Source organism: Coregonus lavaretus (assembly GCF_964263955.1).
Source record: "Coregonus lavaretus genome assembly, chromosome: 14".
NCBI lineage: Eukaryota > Metazoa > Chordata > Actinopteri > Salmoniformes > Salmonidae > Coregonus > Coregonus lavaretus.
The window spans coordinates 40,970,055-40,987,903 of NC_140001.1; the positions used below are offsets into that span (position 1 = coordinate 40,970,055).

The 17,849-nt window shown below is 46.4% G+C and overlaps 1 protein-coding gene across 1 annotated transcript in view; it reads right to left on the reverse strand.

The window, feature by feature from the left end:
* abca2 (ATP-binding cassette, sub-family A (ABC1), member 2) overlaps positions 1 to 17,849 on the reverse strand; it is a 91,169-nt gene that overhangs the window by 18,977 nt on the left and 54,343 nt on the right. The window contains exons 3-18 of the mRNA XM_084176447.1: positions 14,627 to 14,738; positions 13,955 to 14,124; positions 9,852 to 9,973; positions 9,072 to 9,185; positions 8,809 to 8,985; positions 8,383 to 8,604; positions 7,389 to 7,765; positions 6,889 to 7,048; positions 5,833 to 5,961; positions 5,397 to 5,564; positions 4,732 to 4,828; positions 4,258 to 4,431; positions 3,150 to 3,252; positions 1,600 to 1,714; positions 1,056 to 1,246; positions 105 to 255 (exon numbers count right to left, since the gene is read on the reverse strand). Of these exons, the coding sequence (XP_084032573.1) occupies positions 105 to 255; positions 1,056 to 1,246; positions 1,600 to 1,714; positions 3,150 to 3,252; positions 4,258 to 4,431; positions 4,732 to 4,828; positions 5,397 to 5,564; positions 5,833 to 5,961; positions 6,889 to 7,048; positions 7,389 to 7,765; positions 8,383 to 8,604; positions 8,809 to 8,985; positions 9,072 to 9,185; positions 9,852 to 9,973; positions 13,955 to 14,124; positions 14,627 to 14,738 (2,582 nt within the window). The remainder of the gene's footprint in view (positions 1 to 104; positions 256 to 1,055; positions 1,247 to 1,599; positions 1,715 to 3,149; positions 3,253 to 4,257; positions 4,432 to 4,731; positions 4,829 to 5,396; positions 5,565 to 5,832; positions 5,962 to 6,888; positions 7,049 to 7,388; positions 7,766 to 8,382; positions 8,605 to 8,808; positions 8,986 to 9,071; positions 9,186 to 9,851; positions 9,974 to 13,954; positions 14,125 to 14,626; positions 14,739 to 17,849) is intronic.

Below are 17,849 nucleotides of genomic sequence, written 5' to 3' on the forward strand. Positions count from 1 at the left end.
GACAGTCTAGACATGGGCACAGTATGTGACGACCAAAAAATACCATGTCATGAATAAAGCAGAGAGGGAGAGAGTCAGGGAGGAGAACAAAGTCCAGATCTTACAGCGATGCACTTCTCGAAGGCAGTGATCTTGTCATGGGCCACCTCCTCCCTGATGGCCACGTACATGTATGGGACATAGCTGAGGAAGTAGATTATCCCGCCACACGCTGACGCCAGCTTGGCCTTGGAGTAGATCACTGACACCAGGAAACTGACATACACAGACAGGACACAGACAGATACTGTAAGCATTTACTAATCTTGTTTCTAGACACTTTCGCCCAATGGGCAATAGCCTGGAGATGAGGTTAAGCATTCACAGGTGCTTAATTTCCTCTTCATTTTAGTTTGCTCCTCAATCCATGCACCTTGGTTGAAAAGTTAGGTAGAGAGTGTTCCTATTTGTTAGCATTTACCGACCAGACACGTTCCCTTAGGACGTCTTGCAAAGGAGCTGAGTCACTGTCTGTCTGATACATTAAGGAGATAGCAATTTCTTCCTCATCGAACATTGACATGAAGTGAAACTGAGTGAAACCACTTTTATCAAATCAGCCGTTAAATATCATAGTGACTCATAGTGAGTGATTCATTAGATAAATCGCTAACACCCTGAATGTGTGTGACATCACTGCTGCTCTGATATCACTGCTTTCAGTGAGGATAGCAATAACAGAGAGAGAGAGAGAGAGAGAGAGAGAGAGAGAGAGAGAGAGAGAGAGAGAGAGAGAGAGAGACCAGTCTAAGTTTCAGTTGCCCCTGACACTGGTCCATAATGAGTTTCACATTTTTCCCCAATAATGGTTAGAATTTCATGAAGGCAAGCTGATCCTATATCTGCGCCTAAGTCCATGAAAGTTGCAGACATGCTCCCAATCATTCAATTGTTAAATTTACAATTGTTCTTTATAGTATAATAGTCTGTTAGTCTGCACTTCTCCTACTATTTTGGCTGTGTGTCAACTCATGCTTTTTACTAGACTAACATCAGAGCGGTAGTAGTGTCATTACCAGAACATAATGGTGGCGATGGCGTAGATGGAGAGGAAGAGCCAGATGATGAAGATGTCGCTGTGAAGGAGCACCCGGCCGTACTTCAGGATGCCCGTCAGGGCGGTCACTGAGATGGACAACTGGACAAACCCAGTGATGAACCAGGCCACCCAGTGGACCGCGTTGTTCAGGCCCATCATCTTCATCACCTACAGGTCAGGCAGGGAGGATACAAGTTACTTTCCATAAGAGGTAAATGCATACAAAACATTTAATTGAAATCAATATTTATCCAGCAGGGGGCAGAAGAGAGGCAACAAACATGAGCGACATAATCCTGCTATATGATGCCGAACAAAGGCAGAGAGTAGATGGCTTTAGTGTTGCTGCACCAATGTCACAGACAGACAGACATTGAATAGGATATGCATCCTAAATAGCACCCCTTTCCCTATATAGTGTACTAATTTTGACCAGAGGTCTGGTCAAATGTAGTGCACTATAAAGGAGTTGCCATTTGGGACACACACGGAGACCCTAGTGTAGCTGCAGGCAGTCTCACCTCTTTGAGCCGGTGCTCCTTCTCAGCCACAATGTGTTGGATCATCATGGCTACAGAGTAGACCCAGGAGATCACCATGCACAGAGGCATCATGTGCTCGATCACAAACAGGAAGCTATGGACCAATGACAGACAGGACAAATCACTCGCTCAACGCTAAACCTCGTTTAGATCTATTTTTGAATAATGTGGCAATTGAGCAAGTTGAAGAGACTAAACTGTTGGGTGTAACCCTAGATAGCAAGCTTTCATGGTCAAAACATATAGACTCAATGGTTGCTAAAATGGGAAGAGGTCTGTCCATGATAGGGAGTTGCTCTGCCTTCTTGACATCTCAGTCAACCAGACAGGCCCTACAGGCCCTAGTTTTGTCGCACCTGGACTACTGCCCAGCTGTGTGGTCATGTGCGGCAAAGAAGGACATAGGTAAATTGAAGTTGGTCCAGAACAAAGCAGCACGTATCGCACTTGTATACGGAGGGAAAGTGTCAGTAACATGCATGTCAGTCTCTCCTGGCTCAAAGTTGAGGAGAGATTGACTGCATCACTATTGGTCTTTGTGCAAGGTATTGATGTGTTGACTGTACAGAACTGTCGGTACAAGACAAGACACGCAACCAGAGGTTTCTTCACAGTCCCCAGCTCCAGAACAGAGCCTGGGAAACGCACAGTATTAAATATGACTACATGACTACATGGAACCCAAGGTAACTCAAGCTAGCATAAAACCAGATTCAAAAAACCAGATAAAAGAACACCTTACTGCACAAAGGGGACTGTGAAGAGACACACCCATTTTATATATCTTGTATTGTAATTTGCACTGTACTATGTATTAGACCTAGATATGGTGTGTACTGTATGTACTGATATGTAGGCTATGTGTGACGTTTTACATGTATTTAGTTCTTGACAAATAATGTTCTGTACTATGTATTATGTCATGTTTCATGTGGACCCCAGGAAGAGCAGCTGATGCTTTTGCAGCGGCTAATGGGCATCCTAATAAATAACAAATACCAATACTATCATACGAAGGTCTAAGGGCTGAATCGTGTATGATTTGAATGTTGGTACAAAACACTCATTGATATTCATAACGCATGAAATATGCATAAGATGCACGAACATTAAAATCACATGCATCTTAAGCATAGTCCCGTGTAGCTCAGTTGGTAGAGAATGGCGCTTGCAACGGCAGGGTTGTGGGTTCGATTCCCACGGGGGGCCAGTATGAAAAATTTTTTTTTTATGCACTCACTAACTGTAAGTCGCTCTGGATAAGAAAAATGTAAAATGCATAGGAGGCTGGTGGGAGGAGCTATAGGAGGACGGGCTCATTGTAGTGGCTAGAATGGAATAAATGGAACAGAGTCAATTGTGGTTTCCATTAACTCTATCTATCTAATGTGCAAGGACAATGTAATGTGATTACCTCAGAATTAACATAGAACTAGTGCCAGAATGAATAGTTATTTTGGGCTGAGCAACTATAAGAAAAACACAATGTGAGAAGAGGAGAGGTATATAGAGAGAGTTCCAGGTCTTACTCGTCTCTGGTGTAGCAGGGGTAAGGGAACATCTGAACATAGTTGCCAGGCTCCACCACGTCATGGCCCACAAACGTATTAATGATGGCTCTCTCCATCATATCTGAGGACACACGCATGCAGGCATGCAAACACGCACGCCGACGCCGACACACACACACACACACACACACACACACACACACACACACACAGCAGAGATGCAGCAGAGATGACAGGGCCACTCTACACCTTAGTGAGTAAGCCTTCCCATCAGGTTTTCCCCTAAACATACAGAGAGAAAGTGCTGGATCTGCAGCTTGGCGTTGGTACCCACACAGGTGTGCCAACCTCAGGATCACTAGGGTAAGCAGTTTACCCCAATAAATCCTTCTCTTAATAAAACAACAGCAAAAAATAAGTTTGACATAACAATTGTGTCCTCCGTGAACGTGCGTTTGGCATGTGATATATAGTCTATAGTCTTTAGTCTATGTATAGCCTATTTATAGTGTTGCCTTCGGCAGATAACGCTGAAACAACAAGTACAGCTTTGAGTTTTGAGACGTCTTCATTACTACTAAGCAAGAGGAATGAGAAACATACCAACGACACAACAACATTTGGAAATGCCATACCAGCATTAAAATTCTGTATAAAACACTAATTAGAGCCAACAGTGTTCTTCATTTGAATTAATTTGATATAGCCAGGGTGCCAATCTATTCTGCTTTGGTTAAAGGGGTACTTTGTGATTTTGGCATGCTAGCAGATACCCATAGACTTCCAGTCATTGTGCTAACACTAGTTAGCATTGGCTCGCGAAACTACCTCTAACTTCCTTCATACTGGACACAGAGAGAAATAAAAACGGGGAAGTAGATATAGTGCCAAAATCCCGAAGTATCCCTTTAATGCCTTTGTGGCTGTGATGCTGATGATAATGGCTAGAGCTGTCTAGAGTTGGATAGAATTGGATAGAATTGGATATAATTGTCTAGAGTTGGCTAAAGTTGGCTCAAGTTAGCTACAGTTGGCTAAACTTGGCTAGAGTTGGCTAGAGTTGACAACATTTCAGTCTACATTTACAACACTTCCGTAGACAAGATGGAGGATTCTGGTCACGTACCCTGGATCCACACAAAGCCGTAGAGGAAGTAGAACTTTCCCCCCGTGTTGGGCCCCGGGCGCCAGTAGGCCCGGCGGATCTCGTTGGTTTTCTCTGTGAAACTAGAGTTCTGTCTGATCTTATAGAGGACATGAGGAGGCAGGGAGCCATCTATGTTGGTCTGGAATATCACACCTGGTCAAAAGGGAGGGGGACATTATGTACAATATATATTTTACATGATTTCCTCATAATATGAAGTCTATTCCGATTGGAGGCTAGCTGCATGCCACAGCTGCTGCCCTTTCAGTCATATCCATCTGGCTACCTGGGCCTGGCCATTAGCCATTATCTGTTTTTACTGTAAAGCCTGATCGAGTGCCAAAGACACATTTCCATTTTGTGATAATGTAATGGACACTAAAGTTGTCATATCCTATCCTTTCTTATGATTAAATCAAGTAGTCTGTCCACTGCAGTGGTTAGTGTACTCACTGGCAAACACTGAGATGTTATCATGGTAAGCTTGGTTCAGTGTGTAGTTGACGATGCTGTCCTCATCCGGAAAACCCTTGAAGATATCCACACTGACCTGGAACAAGAAGAATAATACTTTATTGATCCATTTTCCTTGCAGTCAATGGAAAATTGTCTTCTGCCTTGATCTCAACCCCTCCGAAAGACCCACAAACACACACAGGTTAGAAGGGTTGGAGCAGATGGCAGCCACAGTGCAGTGCCAACCGCCAAGAGCACAGGAAACGTCTATATCGGCAACACTGGTAATAATAGTCCCTGCCCTGGGCTCTGGTCAAAAGTAGTGCACTATATATGGAATAGGGTGCCATTTGGGATGAATCCTGGGACTATTGAATGGAGCTTTGCATCCTGTTCAGAGTGGATTATCAGTGCTCATATTACTGCACGCCTGCTGTCTGTGGCCAGATCAATATACAGTACTCAAGTTCCACTGCTCTTCCTGTGTCAGTCTGAATCAGAACGCCCACCAGAATCATATAAAGCTCTCATGTAATTGATAGTGACCTTGGACGCTCTGAACTTTCCAACCAGGCTACTAATACTAGGTGTACTATTCATCTCTGTTTTTTTGTGTGTTTGTGTGTTTCTTTCTTTCTTTCTCATTCTAGTTTTATACTGACCTTGGACATGAAGTGTGTCCAGCCGCAGGCGGCGTTGTCGATGGTGTCCAGCTGCTGCAGCAGGGTGGAGGTGTTGGGCAGGGTGTAGTTGCCCTCCAGCAGCCCACGCAGCAGATCACTGTCTGTCCCATTCAGCAGCTCCGGGTGACCACGTAGGTCAGAGGTCAACTAGGAAGAGGAATACATAAGGAGTTAGTACACAGGTAGGCATATCCATGGGCTTATTGTCCAGTAGTGTGTATGTGTTTATGTTACAGTGTACATATGGGCTTATCAGGCAAGATATGAACTGTATTAATGTACTGTGTGGGGGACAAAACATTTTTTCAAGATTGCCAGTTAAATCTTATGCCATTTATCAGACAACATTACCTTATGAGGTGAGGTAAATAGTGCCTGTTACTGTATATGAAGAAATGTAAAAGCTGTGTGTTACCTGCTGCAACCAGGCCAGGTGGTGGTGCAGCTTGCCCTCCTCCAGGTAGGTCCTGAGCTGGGCAGAGATGTTGAGCCACACCCGGGCGTAGTGGGTCACGTTCCCCACAAACGCAAACGTCTCATTGGCCTTCACACAGAAGCAGAGCCACATGTCACCGACACAGAAGAAGCTATCCCAGTCCTAACTCTGGTCCAGGGTGTTACGTGCAGATTGCTGGTGCTGAGGCTTCTCAGTGTCAGTAAGCCACATCCTGGACCAGAGCTATCCCAGTCCCATTAATGTCTCTAGTCCCATTAATGTCTCTAGCTACTCTATCCACATCCTTTCAACTGTCCTTTTCTGTTGAGTCCTTTCTGTGGCCCTTCCCTCCATTTTCTGCCTCCCTCCCTCTCTAGTTTTGTTCATTTCTCAACCTCCCTCCCTCCTCCAGTCCTCTTGCTAAGATAACAAATCTAGCTATAGACCATCTGCCAATAACAAGCCATTAGTAACTAGTGGGATGTACAGAGAAACAGAATCAATGGCCAGTTCTGCATATGTTGTGGTTTAGTGAGACCTCCGGGGACTGAGGATGGCATGATTCATCTAGCAACACATTGACTTCCTACACATCTTGCCCTTAACCGATGTACAGAACATGTAGCTACATGATTAATGTGTAAGGCTGGGATACAAATTACCATGGGGCTCCTACTGAATTCCCAACATGTTCTCAATACACGGTGAGTCTCAAAGTGTCTGACAACAGCTAGGCAGTATAAATAAAAGAAAAATTGGAGCACCGGCAATCCTCAGTTTAGTCTTGGCATCTTGTGTACGTAAGCATTTCCAAGTTGTTTTCCTAGTACTTTATCAAATTAATATAGACGATGCCTGGGCAGCAGTGTACATAGCTCTATAGTCTGCTCATGTTTCACCAAGCAATGCAAAAATGACATCTGAATAACTCCATTACAGGACACTGTATAGGCACAAGTCACTGTGTACATGTACACTACATACACTATAATGATACAGACGACAGAGCCTGAAAGAACATGATCATGTACTTGCCTTCTGAATGACTTTGTCCACCTGTGAGCCAATGGGAGAGTAGAGGATCTTGGGATTTGTAGTCATCAGGTGCACTAGTAAGCCCAGATTGCGCTGCTCTTTACTGGTAAAGCCCAGAGAGCTCATATTCCCCTGCTTTAAAGCCTCTGGCTCAATGATCCTGGAGACAGTAGATAGGGATCAACAACTTCAGCCTTTACAGCATAGGTTTACAGCACAGTGTTTCTCTAGCCTGGTCCTGATGCATCTTATCAATTTAAAACATCAAGCCCTTGATTAGTTTAATCAGGTGTGTTATTATATGGCTGGGACATAAGCCTGCACACCCTGTAGATCTCCAGCCTGGTTCCAGATCTGTTTGTGCTCAAGCAAGTCCATGCTGTCATGACAGTGGGTGACAGGGAATTGGCATGATAGCACAAACAAACTAGCACTCAGGCTATTGGATCTCCAGTTAAAGAACAATGGCATAGGAATGATTCTATTACATAGACACAAACCTGTTGTTCCCACACAGAATAGGCTGCAGCCCTGCCCACAGCTGCACAAAGGCAGAAAACTGCGAGCGAGGGTTCTCTTCTTCTTTCACTTCCTCTTTTTCTCTTCCTCCCCCCTCCTCCTCTCCGCCCTCCCCCCAGGGGTTCTCGGTGGTATTGGGCCCCCAGGTGGTGGCATTGAGGGACCAGGAAGTGGTGGTGTTGGCTAGAGCCCCGGGGGGGGCGTGGCCGGCACAGGCCCCCTTGGGGAGCAGGCGAGCCAGGCCTGACAGCAGGTCTACATCCCTGAGGAGCCTCTCCACGTCAGCCAAGTCCTTCAGCAGAGCACCAAGGTGGGACTGGGATAGAGGGGCCGAGGAGTTGGCTTGCGCCAGATGCAGCTGGAGAGAGAAGGCCGAGAGGTGTGGAGACAGAAGAAAGGGGGAGAGAATGAGAGAGTGAGAGAAAGAGAAAAAAGAGACAGATGTGGAGAAGAATCAAAGGGAGAGAGAATAATGAGAGTATTAGAGATAGATACTGAGATAGATACTGAGATACAGTATATACTGGGATCGATACTGAGATAGATACTGAGATACAGTATATACTGAGATAGATACTGAGATACAGTATATACTTAGATAGATACTGAGATAGATACTGAGATTCAGTATATACTGAGATAGATACTGAGATACAGTATATATTGATAGATACTGAGATACAGTATATACTGAGATAGATACTATCTGAGATTGAAACTGAGATATATACTGAGGAGCCATAGAATGTCTGCCATTCCAAACACAAATCCACAGTATTTATTTATGTGTGTTTGATGCGGGAAAAGCACGTCACCACAGGGATTCTCAGTTCAAAGCAGCCATTGAGTGCGTCCAAAATGGCACCCTATTTCCTATATAGTGCACTACTTTTTTATTATGGGCCCTGGTCAAAATTAGTGCACTGAATAGGGAATAGGGTGCCATTTTGGACGAAGCGATTGTCTCTAATGTACCTTGTCAATAAGGCTCTGTGTGTCTATCTGCTCTCGCAGCTCCTGGCTCATCTCTCCAAAGCGCTCAGTCCTTTGTCCCGCCCCACCACCACACACTGAGCTGCGATAGGCCTGGAGCAGGGACTGCTGCTTCTCAGGAACCAATAGGATCTTGCTCAGCTCACTAGTCCCGTCCTCCCCACAGGTAAGCATTTCCAACATGGCACCAGTCAGGAGAACACCCTTTGAAAAAACAAACAAACAATCAACAGCACATACAACACAATTCATCATCATCATCATCATCATCAAGTGTGGTATCAATTATTTCAATGGTAGTCCTGTACGATAAAGGCTATTGATTCAATAGAAAAAAAGACAGGAGGAAGGAGGAAAGAAATGGGGGATGATTCAGATAGAGGAGGATATATAAGATAGGCAGTGTACCTCCACCTCCTTCAGTCCCTGGGGGTCGTATCTCTGGCCTGCCCCTCCTCCTGCTAGGCCTAAAGCCTGGGACATGAGTTTGAGCAGGGCCTGCCGATGAACTGCTTTGGTTGGGTCTATTAAAGCTTTGTGGATCAGTCCACCATCCAGACTATGCATGGCTCCTAGCAGCTTCTCCTGAGGGGAGGAAAGGAGGGGATTACTGCTGAACTAATACACAGAATCAGATCAATTCAATTCAATATTTTCCATTAGTAGCCTACCTCCAGTTGAAGGATCTTCTCTGCAGGTGTGTGTGCAGTCTCTTTTTCCCCTCCAGAACTGTGACTATTCCCCCCTCCAGTTCTGGGGTACAGGCCAAATATCAGGTTGAAGACCTACAGTTCAGCAGGGGAAAGAGAGGACCCACACACTCAGAGAACAGGAAGATAAACGCACACACACACACACACACACACACACACACACACACACACACACACACACACACACACACACACACACACACACACACACACACAGGTGGCAGACAGGACTTCAGTGTTTTTTCTCATAGGGAAAGCTGTCAGAAAGACAGGATAATGAAGAGAAACATGGAGGGACAGAGAGAAAGTGAGTGACTGGAGAAGGCCTAGACAATGAACTGAGACAGAGATGGAGGGAAACAGAAAGGTGGGAGGCACTGAGCCATATATTGATACGGTATGATTCAATGTCACTCCTCAATGACAATAAGTCTTTGCCAAATCTGAAATCTTGGCAAACGGGTGTATATTCAAATTTAGATGTCAAAATTGTGTTATTTAAATGTAAATATACCCAATAGCCAAGATTTCAGATTTGGCAGTCTATACTAACATTGTTTCTTACTTCCTTGTTCATCAGTCATGTCACAACATTTGAATTTAAACTCTGCATTAGCCTATAATCAAAACACTCCCCAGGGGTAGATGAGGACTAGGGAGGTACAGTGTGTGTGTATGTGTGTGTGTGTGTGTGTGTGTGTGTGTGTGTGCGTGCGTGCATGTGACAGGAACACAGACCTCTTTGAGGTTGACAGGAGTGGAGAGAAGCAGGCTGGCGGTGTCGTTGGGGAGGGACAGATTCCTGACCAGGAACTGATGGAACACTGACTGGTTCTTCAACACACTAGCTACTGTGAACCCTGCAGGGATAGAATCACACAGCACAACCACAGATAATCTACATTTTTAAAATTTTTAATTTCACCTTTATTTAACCAGGTAAGCCAGTTGAGAACAAGTTCTCATTTATAACTGCGACCTGGCCAAGATAAAGCAAAGCAGTGCAATAAAAACAACAACAACACAGAGTTACACATGGGATAAAACAAAACATACAGTCAATAACACAATAGAAAATATATATACAGTGTGTGCAAATGTAGTAAGTTATGGAGGTAAGGCAATAAATAGGAAATAATGCAAAATAATTACAATTTAGTATTCACACTGGAGTGATAGATGTGCAGAAGAAAATGTGCAAATAGAGATACTGGGGTGCAAATGAGCAAAATAAATAACAATATTGGGATGAGGTAGTTGGGTGGGCTAATTACAGATGGGCTGTGTACAGGTGCAGTGATCGGTAAGCTGCTCTGACAACTGATGCTTAAAGTTAGTGAGGGAGATAAGCGTCTCCAGCTTCAGAGATTTTTGCAGTTTGTTCCAGTCATTAGCAGCAGAGAACTGGGAGGAATGGCGGCCAAAGGAGGTGTTGGCTTTGGGGATAACCAGTGAGATATACCTGCTGGAGCGCATACTACGGGTGGGTGTTGCTATGGTGACCAATGAGCTAAGATAAGGCGGGGATTTGCCTAGCAGTGATTTATAGATGACCTGGAGCCAGTGGGTTTGGCGATGAATATGTAGTGAGGGCCAGCCAACGAGAGCGTACAGGTCACAATGGAGGAAGGTATATGGGGCTTTGGTGACAAAATGGATGGCACTATGATATACTACATCCAATTTGCTGAGTAGAGTGTTGGCGGCTATTTTGTAAATGACATCGCCGAAGTCAAGCATCGGTAGGATAGTCAGTTTTACGAGGGCATGTTTGGCAGCATGAGCAGAGCTGGTGGCAGGGGTAGGGGTAGCCAGGTGGAAAGCATGGCCAGCCGTAGCAAAATGCTTATTGAAATTCTTGATTTATCGGTGGTGACAGTGTTTCCTAGCCTCAGTGCAGTGGGCAGCTGGGAGGAGGTGCTCTTATTCTCCATGGACTTTACAGTGTCCCAAAACTTTTTGGAGTTAGTGCTACAGATTGTGTATATTGGTTCCTGACTTCCCTGAAAAGTTGCATATCGCGGGGGCTGTTCGATGCTAATGCAGTACCCCACAGGATGTTTTTGTGCTGGTCAAGGGAAGTCAAGTCTGGGGTGAACCAGGGGCTATATCTGTTCTTAGTTCTGCATTTTTTGAATGGGGCATGTTTATTTAAGATGGAGAGGAAAGCACTTTTAAAGAACAACCAGGCATCCTCTACTGACGGAATGAGGTCAATATCCATCCAGGATACCTGGGCCAGGAACTGCTTCTCCAATAGATATCGCACAGAACAGAATCAAATGCAGTGTATGTACATCCAATAACTTGCAGGTGCTGGGTACAAAAATAAACTCATGAAATTAAGATAGATACCCACAAACTGACTGCTGAGGCTGACAGGGCCTTCAGTAACTTGAGGGGTCTGTTCACCTCAGCCCCGGTACTGGCCCACCCTGATCCATCACTACCGTTCGTAGTGGAGGTGGATGCGTCCGAGGTAGGGATAGGCGCTGTCCTATCTCAACGCTCAGGCAAGCCACCCAAGCTCCACCCCTGTGCCTTCTTCTCCAAGAAGCTCAGCACGGTGGAGCAGAACTACGACGTTGGTGATTGGGAGCTGTTGGCTGTTGTCCGAGCCCTGACCGTGTGGAGGCATTGGCTCAAAGGGGCGAAACACCCTTTCCTCGTCTGGACGGACCACTGTAACCTGGAGTACATCCGGGCAGCGAGGAGGCTGAATCCTCGCCAGGCCAGGTGGGCCCTATTCTTCACCCGGTTTGATTTCACATTATCATACATCCCGGGTACGAAGAACGTGAAGGCAGATGCATTGTCACGGCTGTATGACACAGAGGAGAGGCCCAGAGACAACACCCCCATACTCCCGGCCTCCTGCATTGTGGCGCCAGGTAGTATGGGCGATGGACGTGGATATAGAGCAGGCGTTACGCACAGAGCCATCTCCACCTCAGTGTCCAGCTGGGCTGCAGTATGTGCCTGCTCTTATCCGTGACCGGCTGATCTACTGGGCACACATGTCACCCTCTTCTGGTCACCCAGGTATCGATCGTACAGTGCGCTGCCTGACCGGAAAGTACTGGTGGCCTACCTTGGCTAAGGACGTGAGGGTGTGTGTCTCTTCCTGCTCGGTGCGCGCCCAGAGTAAGGCACCTAGGAACCTCCCATCGGGTAGGTTACAGCCTTTACCAGTTCCACAACGACCATGGTCTCACCTGAGTGTTGATTTCCTTACCAATCTTCCCCTCTATCAAGGTAACACCACCATCCTGGTCGTTGTGGACCGCTTTTCCAAGACCTGCCGCCTCCTTCCTCTGCCCGGTCTCCCCACGGCCCTGCAAACTGCGGAGGCCCTGTTTACACACGTCTTCCGGCACTACGGGATACCAGAGGATATAGTGTCTGACTGGGGTCCCCAGTTCACATCCAAGGTCTGGAAGGCATTCATGGAACATCTGGGGGTCTCGGTCAGCCTGACCTCTGGTTTCCACCCAGAGTCTAATGGGCAGGTGGAACGGGTAAATCAGGATGTGGGTAGGTTCCTGCGGTCCTACTGCCAGGACAGGCCGGGGGAGTGGTCGGTGTTCTTGCCATGGTCTGAATATGCCCAGAACTCTCTCTGTCACTCCTACACTAACCTAACGCCATTCCAATGTGTTTTAGGTTACCAACCGGTTCTGGCACCGTGGCATCAGAGCCAGACTGAGGCTCCTGCGGTGGATGACTGGTTTCGGCGCGCGGAGGAGACGCTGCTCACTTCCACCTCCAACGCGCAGTGCGTCGTCAGAAGGCCAACGCTGACCGCAACCGCAGTGAGGCCCTGGTCTTCATACTGGGTGATCGGGTCTGGCTCTCGACCTGGAATCTGCCCCTCCGCCTGCCCTGCCGGAAGCTGAGCCCGCGGTTTGTGGGGCCGTTCAAAGTCCTGAGGAGAATCAAAGAGGTTACCTATAGGTTATTACTCCCCCATGATTATCGCATTAACCCCTCGTTTCATGTGTCTCTCCTCAGAGCTGACCAGCCGGTGGTGGCTGGTCCGCTCCAGGAGTCTGAGGTGCGGGAGGTCCCTCCGCCTCTTCTGGACATCGAGGGGGCCCCGGCATACTCCGTCCTTCCATCCTGGATTTGAGGCGTTGGGTGGGGGGCCTTCAGTACCTCGTGGAGTGGGAGGGGTACGGTCCGGAGGAACGGTGCAGGGTCCCGGTGAGGGATATCCTCGATCCCTCTCTGTTGCAGGATTTCCACCGTCGCCATCCGGCTCACCCTGCTCTGCGTTCTCCTGGCCGTCCCCGAGGCCGGTGTCGGCGCGCTGCTGGAGCTGCGCTTCAAGGTGGGGGGGGTTCTGTCACGACTTGTTCGGGCAGGCTTCGGCGTTCGTCGTCACCGGCTTTCTAGCCACTGCCGCTCCATATCTCATCATTCCATTTGTTTTGTCTTGTCTATTACACACACCTGGTTCATATCCCCTCATTAGTACGTGTATAAGTGTTCCCTCTGCCCCCTTGTCTTTGTGGGTGATTGTTTATTGTGAGGAGATAGTAGCTCAGTTGAGCCCAGTGTATTTTGTATTGCTGGGGTATTTTCCCTGTGTGCCTGTTTGTTCCAGTGCACCTGTTTTGCGCACTGGACTGGTTAACACTGTATTACGGAATAAACTCTGTATACTGTGATTTAACCTCCTGCGCCTGACTCCTTCAAATCACGCATCACAGAGATACAGGTTTACTGTAACACGCACACACATGGGGCTGTATCACCATTTAACCGTGTAACCGACGGTTATGGATGAAATAAAATAACTGTCATAACCTTTAAAAAAGAAATGTGACACACACACACACCTTGGCTGGTGTTGAAGTTGTTGTCCAGTGGGGAGGACCCTGTGGGTGTGCTGAGGCTCTCCAGGTGTTGCTGTAGGGACTCCAGCTCCTGGCCCAGTCCTGGCCTGTCTGCTGTGAACAGGTGGTTCTGTAACGCCACCTCATGGATCCGCTCCAACAACTGGGTCACACTGGGGGAGGGGAGGGGGGAGAGGAGGGGTGAAATAGAGGTGAGTGAGGGAAAGAAAGGTGGAAAGAGAGTGGAGGGAGTGAAAGGAAGGGTCAAAGAGAGAGGGAGAAGACAGATGGGAGAGAGAAGAGCGAGAGAGAGAGAGAGAGAGAGAGCGAAAAGAGAGGAGAGTGTATTGAGAGAGGTGTGGGGTATAGTTATAGGTAAAGACACAATGACAGCCCCCTCCCATTAGGAGAGGCCCACAAATCAAAACACTAACCAGAAGGAGATTAATCAATCACATGCATACAATTACAGGTAATGACCACCATCCAATCCTGCTGTTAAGTGTTATGGACATTAACACTGTTAGGACAATATGGTTAGTGGCATTAAACTAAAGGCTGCCTGTAGTAAAGAGGAGAGAAACATAATTGGGGAGGTAGAGAAAGAGAGAGAGATACAGAGAGGGAGAGGGAGAAAGAGAGAGAGAGAGAAAAAGCTGGGACTGTCTGACTCACGTGGAGTTCTTGTACTGCAGGAAGCCAAACTCGTCCCTCTGGCCGTCGGGACACAGAGACTGCATGATGGGAATGATGCCTGCTGAGGTGAGTGGAGCTGCGCTGTAGAAGGCTGGACAGAGAGGACGGACACCAGGGAAGGACAGGGAGGTACAGGCGGTAGGTAGGGAGGACAGGAATAGAGAGAGAGGACAGGGATAGAGAAGGGCAGAGAGAGATATGCAGGACAAAGATAGACAGGACAAAGAGATATGATTCACAGGAAAAGCAAGGAAGGATTGGTTGGGAGGAGGTTGGAAGGTTTCAATGGAAAGACCGAACCCCAAAAAGTATGGAAATGAGGAAAGAGAAAAAGAGAGAGGTGGTTAGAAAGAAAGAAAAAACCCAGATCACAGATAACACACAGTCAGTAGCCAGAGAGGAGAAGGACCAAGATGTCAGGGTTGAATTCTCAGACATAATGTCATCATTCTGTCTCAACGAAATGGTGCTCTGGTTTCTAATCCACTCATAAATGGTGACTGCTGCTGGACACACTTTCACCAAGCCTGTAAAAAACTAGGTCCATACTAACAAGGTCTGGACATAATGAAAGGTGTCCCGCAGGGGTCGATTCTGGGTCCTGTACTTTTTACTGTTTACATTAAGAATATTGATGTCTGTAAAAAATGTTTTACCTGCACTTGTATGCCGATGATACTGTTGTGTACGCTATTGTCTGCCTTCATTGTACTAAAGAAAAACTTTATTGATCTGAAATTAGTATTGAATGCAGGTAAAACTAAATATATATTGTTCTCTAGAGCGCATAAAAATAACTCAGATAATTTAAGCATATGTACTTTGGATGGTGTTCATATTGATTGTGTCCCTACTTACAAATACAGTATCTGGGCATCTGGATAGAAGAAAGGCTGTCTTTTAAAAAGCATATTGGTGAGTTAGTTAAAAAGCTGATAATAAAAATGACCTATTTCTTCTTCAATAAGCATCCTAACTATGCATATCCTAGCTATCAACAAATAGGTCACTTTGAGAATGTATTGTTTGATATAACGGTTGCCTTGATTGGCATTGTAGAGCGCTACCTATTAAGGATATTCCTAAAAGCTGTTTGTGATCTAGATCTATACATGATTAAACGGATCAACTAGTGTTCTGATGTTAATGCAGTTTTGTCTGATTGTTCTTAATGTGCAGTGATATTTTGCAGCTTTTTTGTTCATATAATGACTCGGGTATAAAAATGAATTACCCCCTTTGATTATAAAAAATCTATCCATCTCACCAACGTTGCTTTATCCTAATACAATCTGAGGCTAAACTGCTGACACTTACTCTGGTGCTATTACTGGCTTATTGAATAACCTATAAAAGTTAGAAACACCCACTTCTGAGCCAATTCCAGATGAAGGAGTCCTTATGTGAGCACTTCTCATGATGGTCTAGGATGAAGCTGCCCCTAGAGACACTGGTCTAAGGTCAGTTTGTTTTGGGTTTCCCACCTCTGATGGTTAATGTAAGGTTTGGAGAGGGTAGACTGATCCCAGATCTGTGTCTAAAGGCAACTAGTATTCAGAGCTGCTGAGTAATATCTGTCATGTTAAGTGTTACAGTGACAGACTCTCTAGTGATGGCAGCCTTTTGAAGATGACAGTCATCCCAAATGTTTCCTGGCACCACTCTGCCAGGGAGGAGGTTAGAGGTCTGGCAGAGTGGTGCCAGGAGAACAGCCTCTCCCTCAACGTCAGCAAAACCAAGGAGCTGACCGTGGACTAAAAGAAAGGGGGGGCACGCCCCTATTGTCATCGACGGGTATGCAGTGGAGAGGGTCAAAAGCTTCAAGTTACTAAGCGTGCACATCACAGAGGACCTGACATGGACCAACCATACCACTACCGTGGTGAAGAAGGCGCAATAGCGCCTCTTCAACCTCTGGCGACTGAAGAAATTTGGCATGTGCCCTCGGATCCTCAAGAAGTTCTACAGCTACACAATCGAGAGCATCTTGACCGGCTGCATCACCGCCCTCAACCGGAAGGCTCTACATAGGGTGGTGGGGATGGCCCAATACATCACTGGGGGTGAGCTCTCTGCCCTCCAGGACATCTACAACAGGCGGTCTTTGAGGAAGGCCCAGAAGATCTCCAAGGACTCCAGTCACCAGAGCCACGGACTGTTCACTCTGTTACCATCTGGCAAGCGGTATTGGTGCATCGGGTCTCGGACCAACAGGCTCCGAGACAGCTTCTACCACCAGGCCATCAGACTGCTGAACAGCTAACCCTACCAGCTAACCATGCACAGACCTGCACCTTAGAGACTATTTGCACTGACTCTATACACATCCAACCCTTACACACACACACAGACACACACACGCACGCACACATACACACACACACACACACACACACACACACACACACGCTCGCACACACACGTACACACACACAGGGATCATGCTGCTTCTCCTTCCAGGCATTAGTAACCCATGGCACAGTAGACTATAAAGATGTCAAACCACAGAACATGCCTGTCAAAAAGTTGTTTCTGAAACTGAATGTTCCTTGATAACTGCATGGCTGGAATTGAAGTCCTGTGTTGCTTAGTTGGTAAGAGCAGAACACAAGCAAAATCCAAGGTTGTGGGTTCAATTCCCACAGGGATTACAAAGACCTACACTTACAAAACCTGTATGCATTGTACTGTGCTGTAAGGAGGGCCAAGCACGCCCCCATTCACATCGACAGGGCTGTAGTGGAGCGGGTCGAGAGCTTAAAGTTCCTCAGTGTCCATATCACTAAGGATCTATCATGGTCCACACACACCAACACAGTCCTGAAGAGTGCACGACAACGCCTAAGTATTTAGTCAGCCACCAATTGTGCAAGTTCTCCCACTTAAAAAGATGAGAGTGGCCTGTAATTTTCATCATAGGTACATGTCAACTATGACAGACAAAATGAGGAAAAAAAATCCAGAAAATCACATTGTAGGATTTTTAATGAATTTATTTGCAAATTATGGTGGAAAATAAGTATTTGGTCACCTACAAACACCTGTTTGAACTTGTTATCAGTATAAAAGTCACCTGTCCACAACCTCAAACAGTCACACTCCAAACTCCACTATGGCCAAGACCAAAGAGCTGTCAAAGGACACCAGAAACAAAATTATAGACCTGCACCAGGCTGGGAAGACTGAATCTGCAATAGGTAAG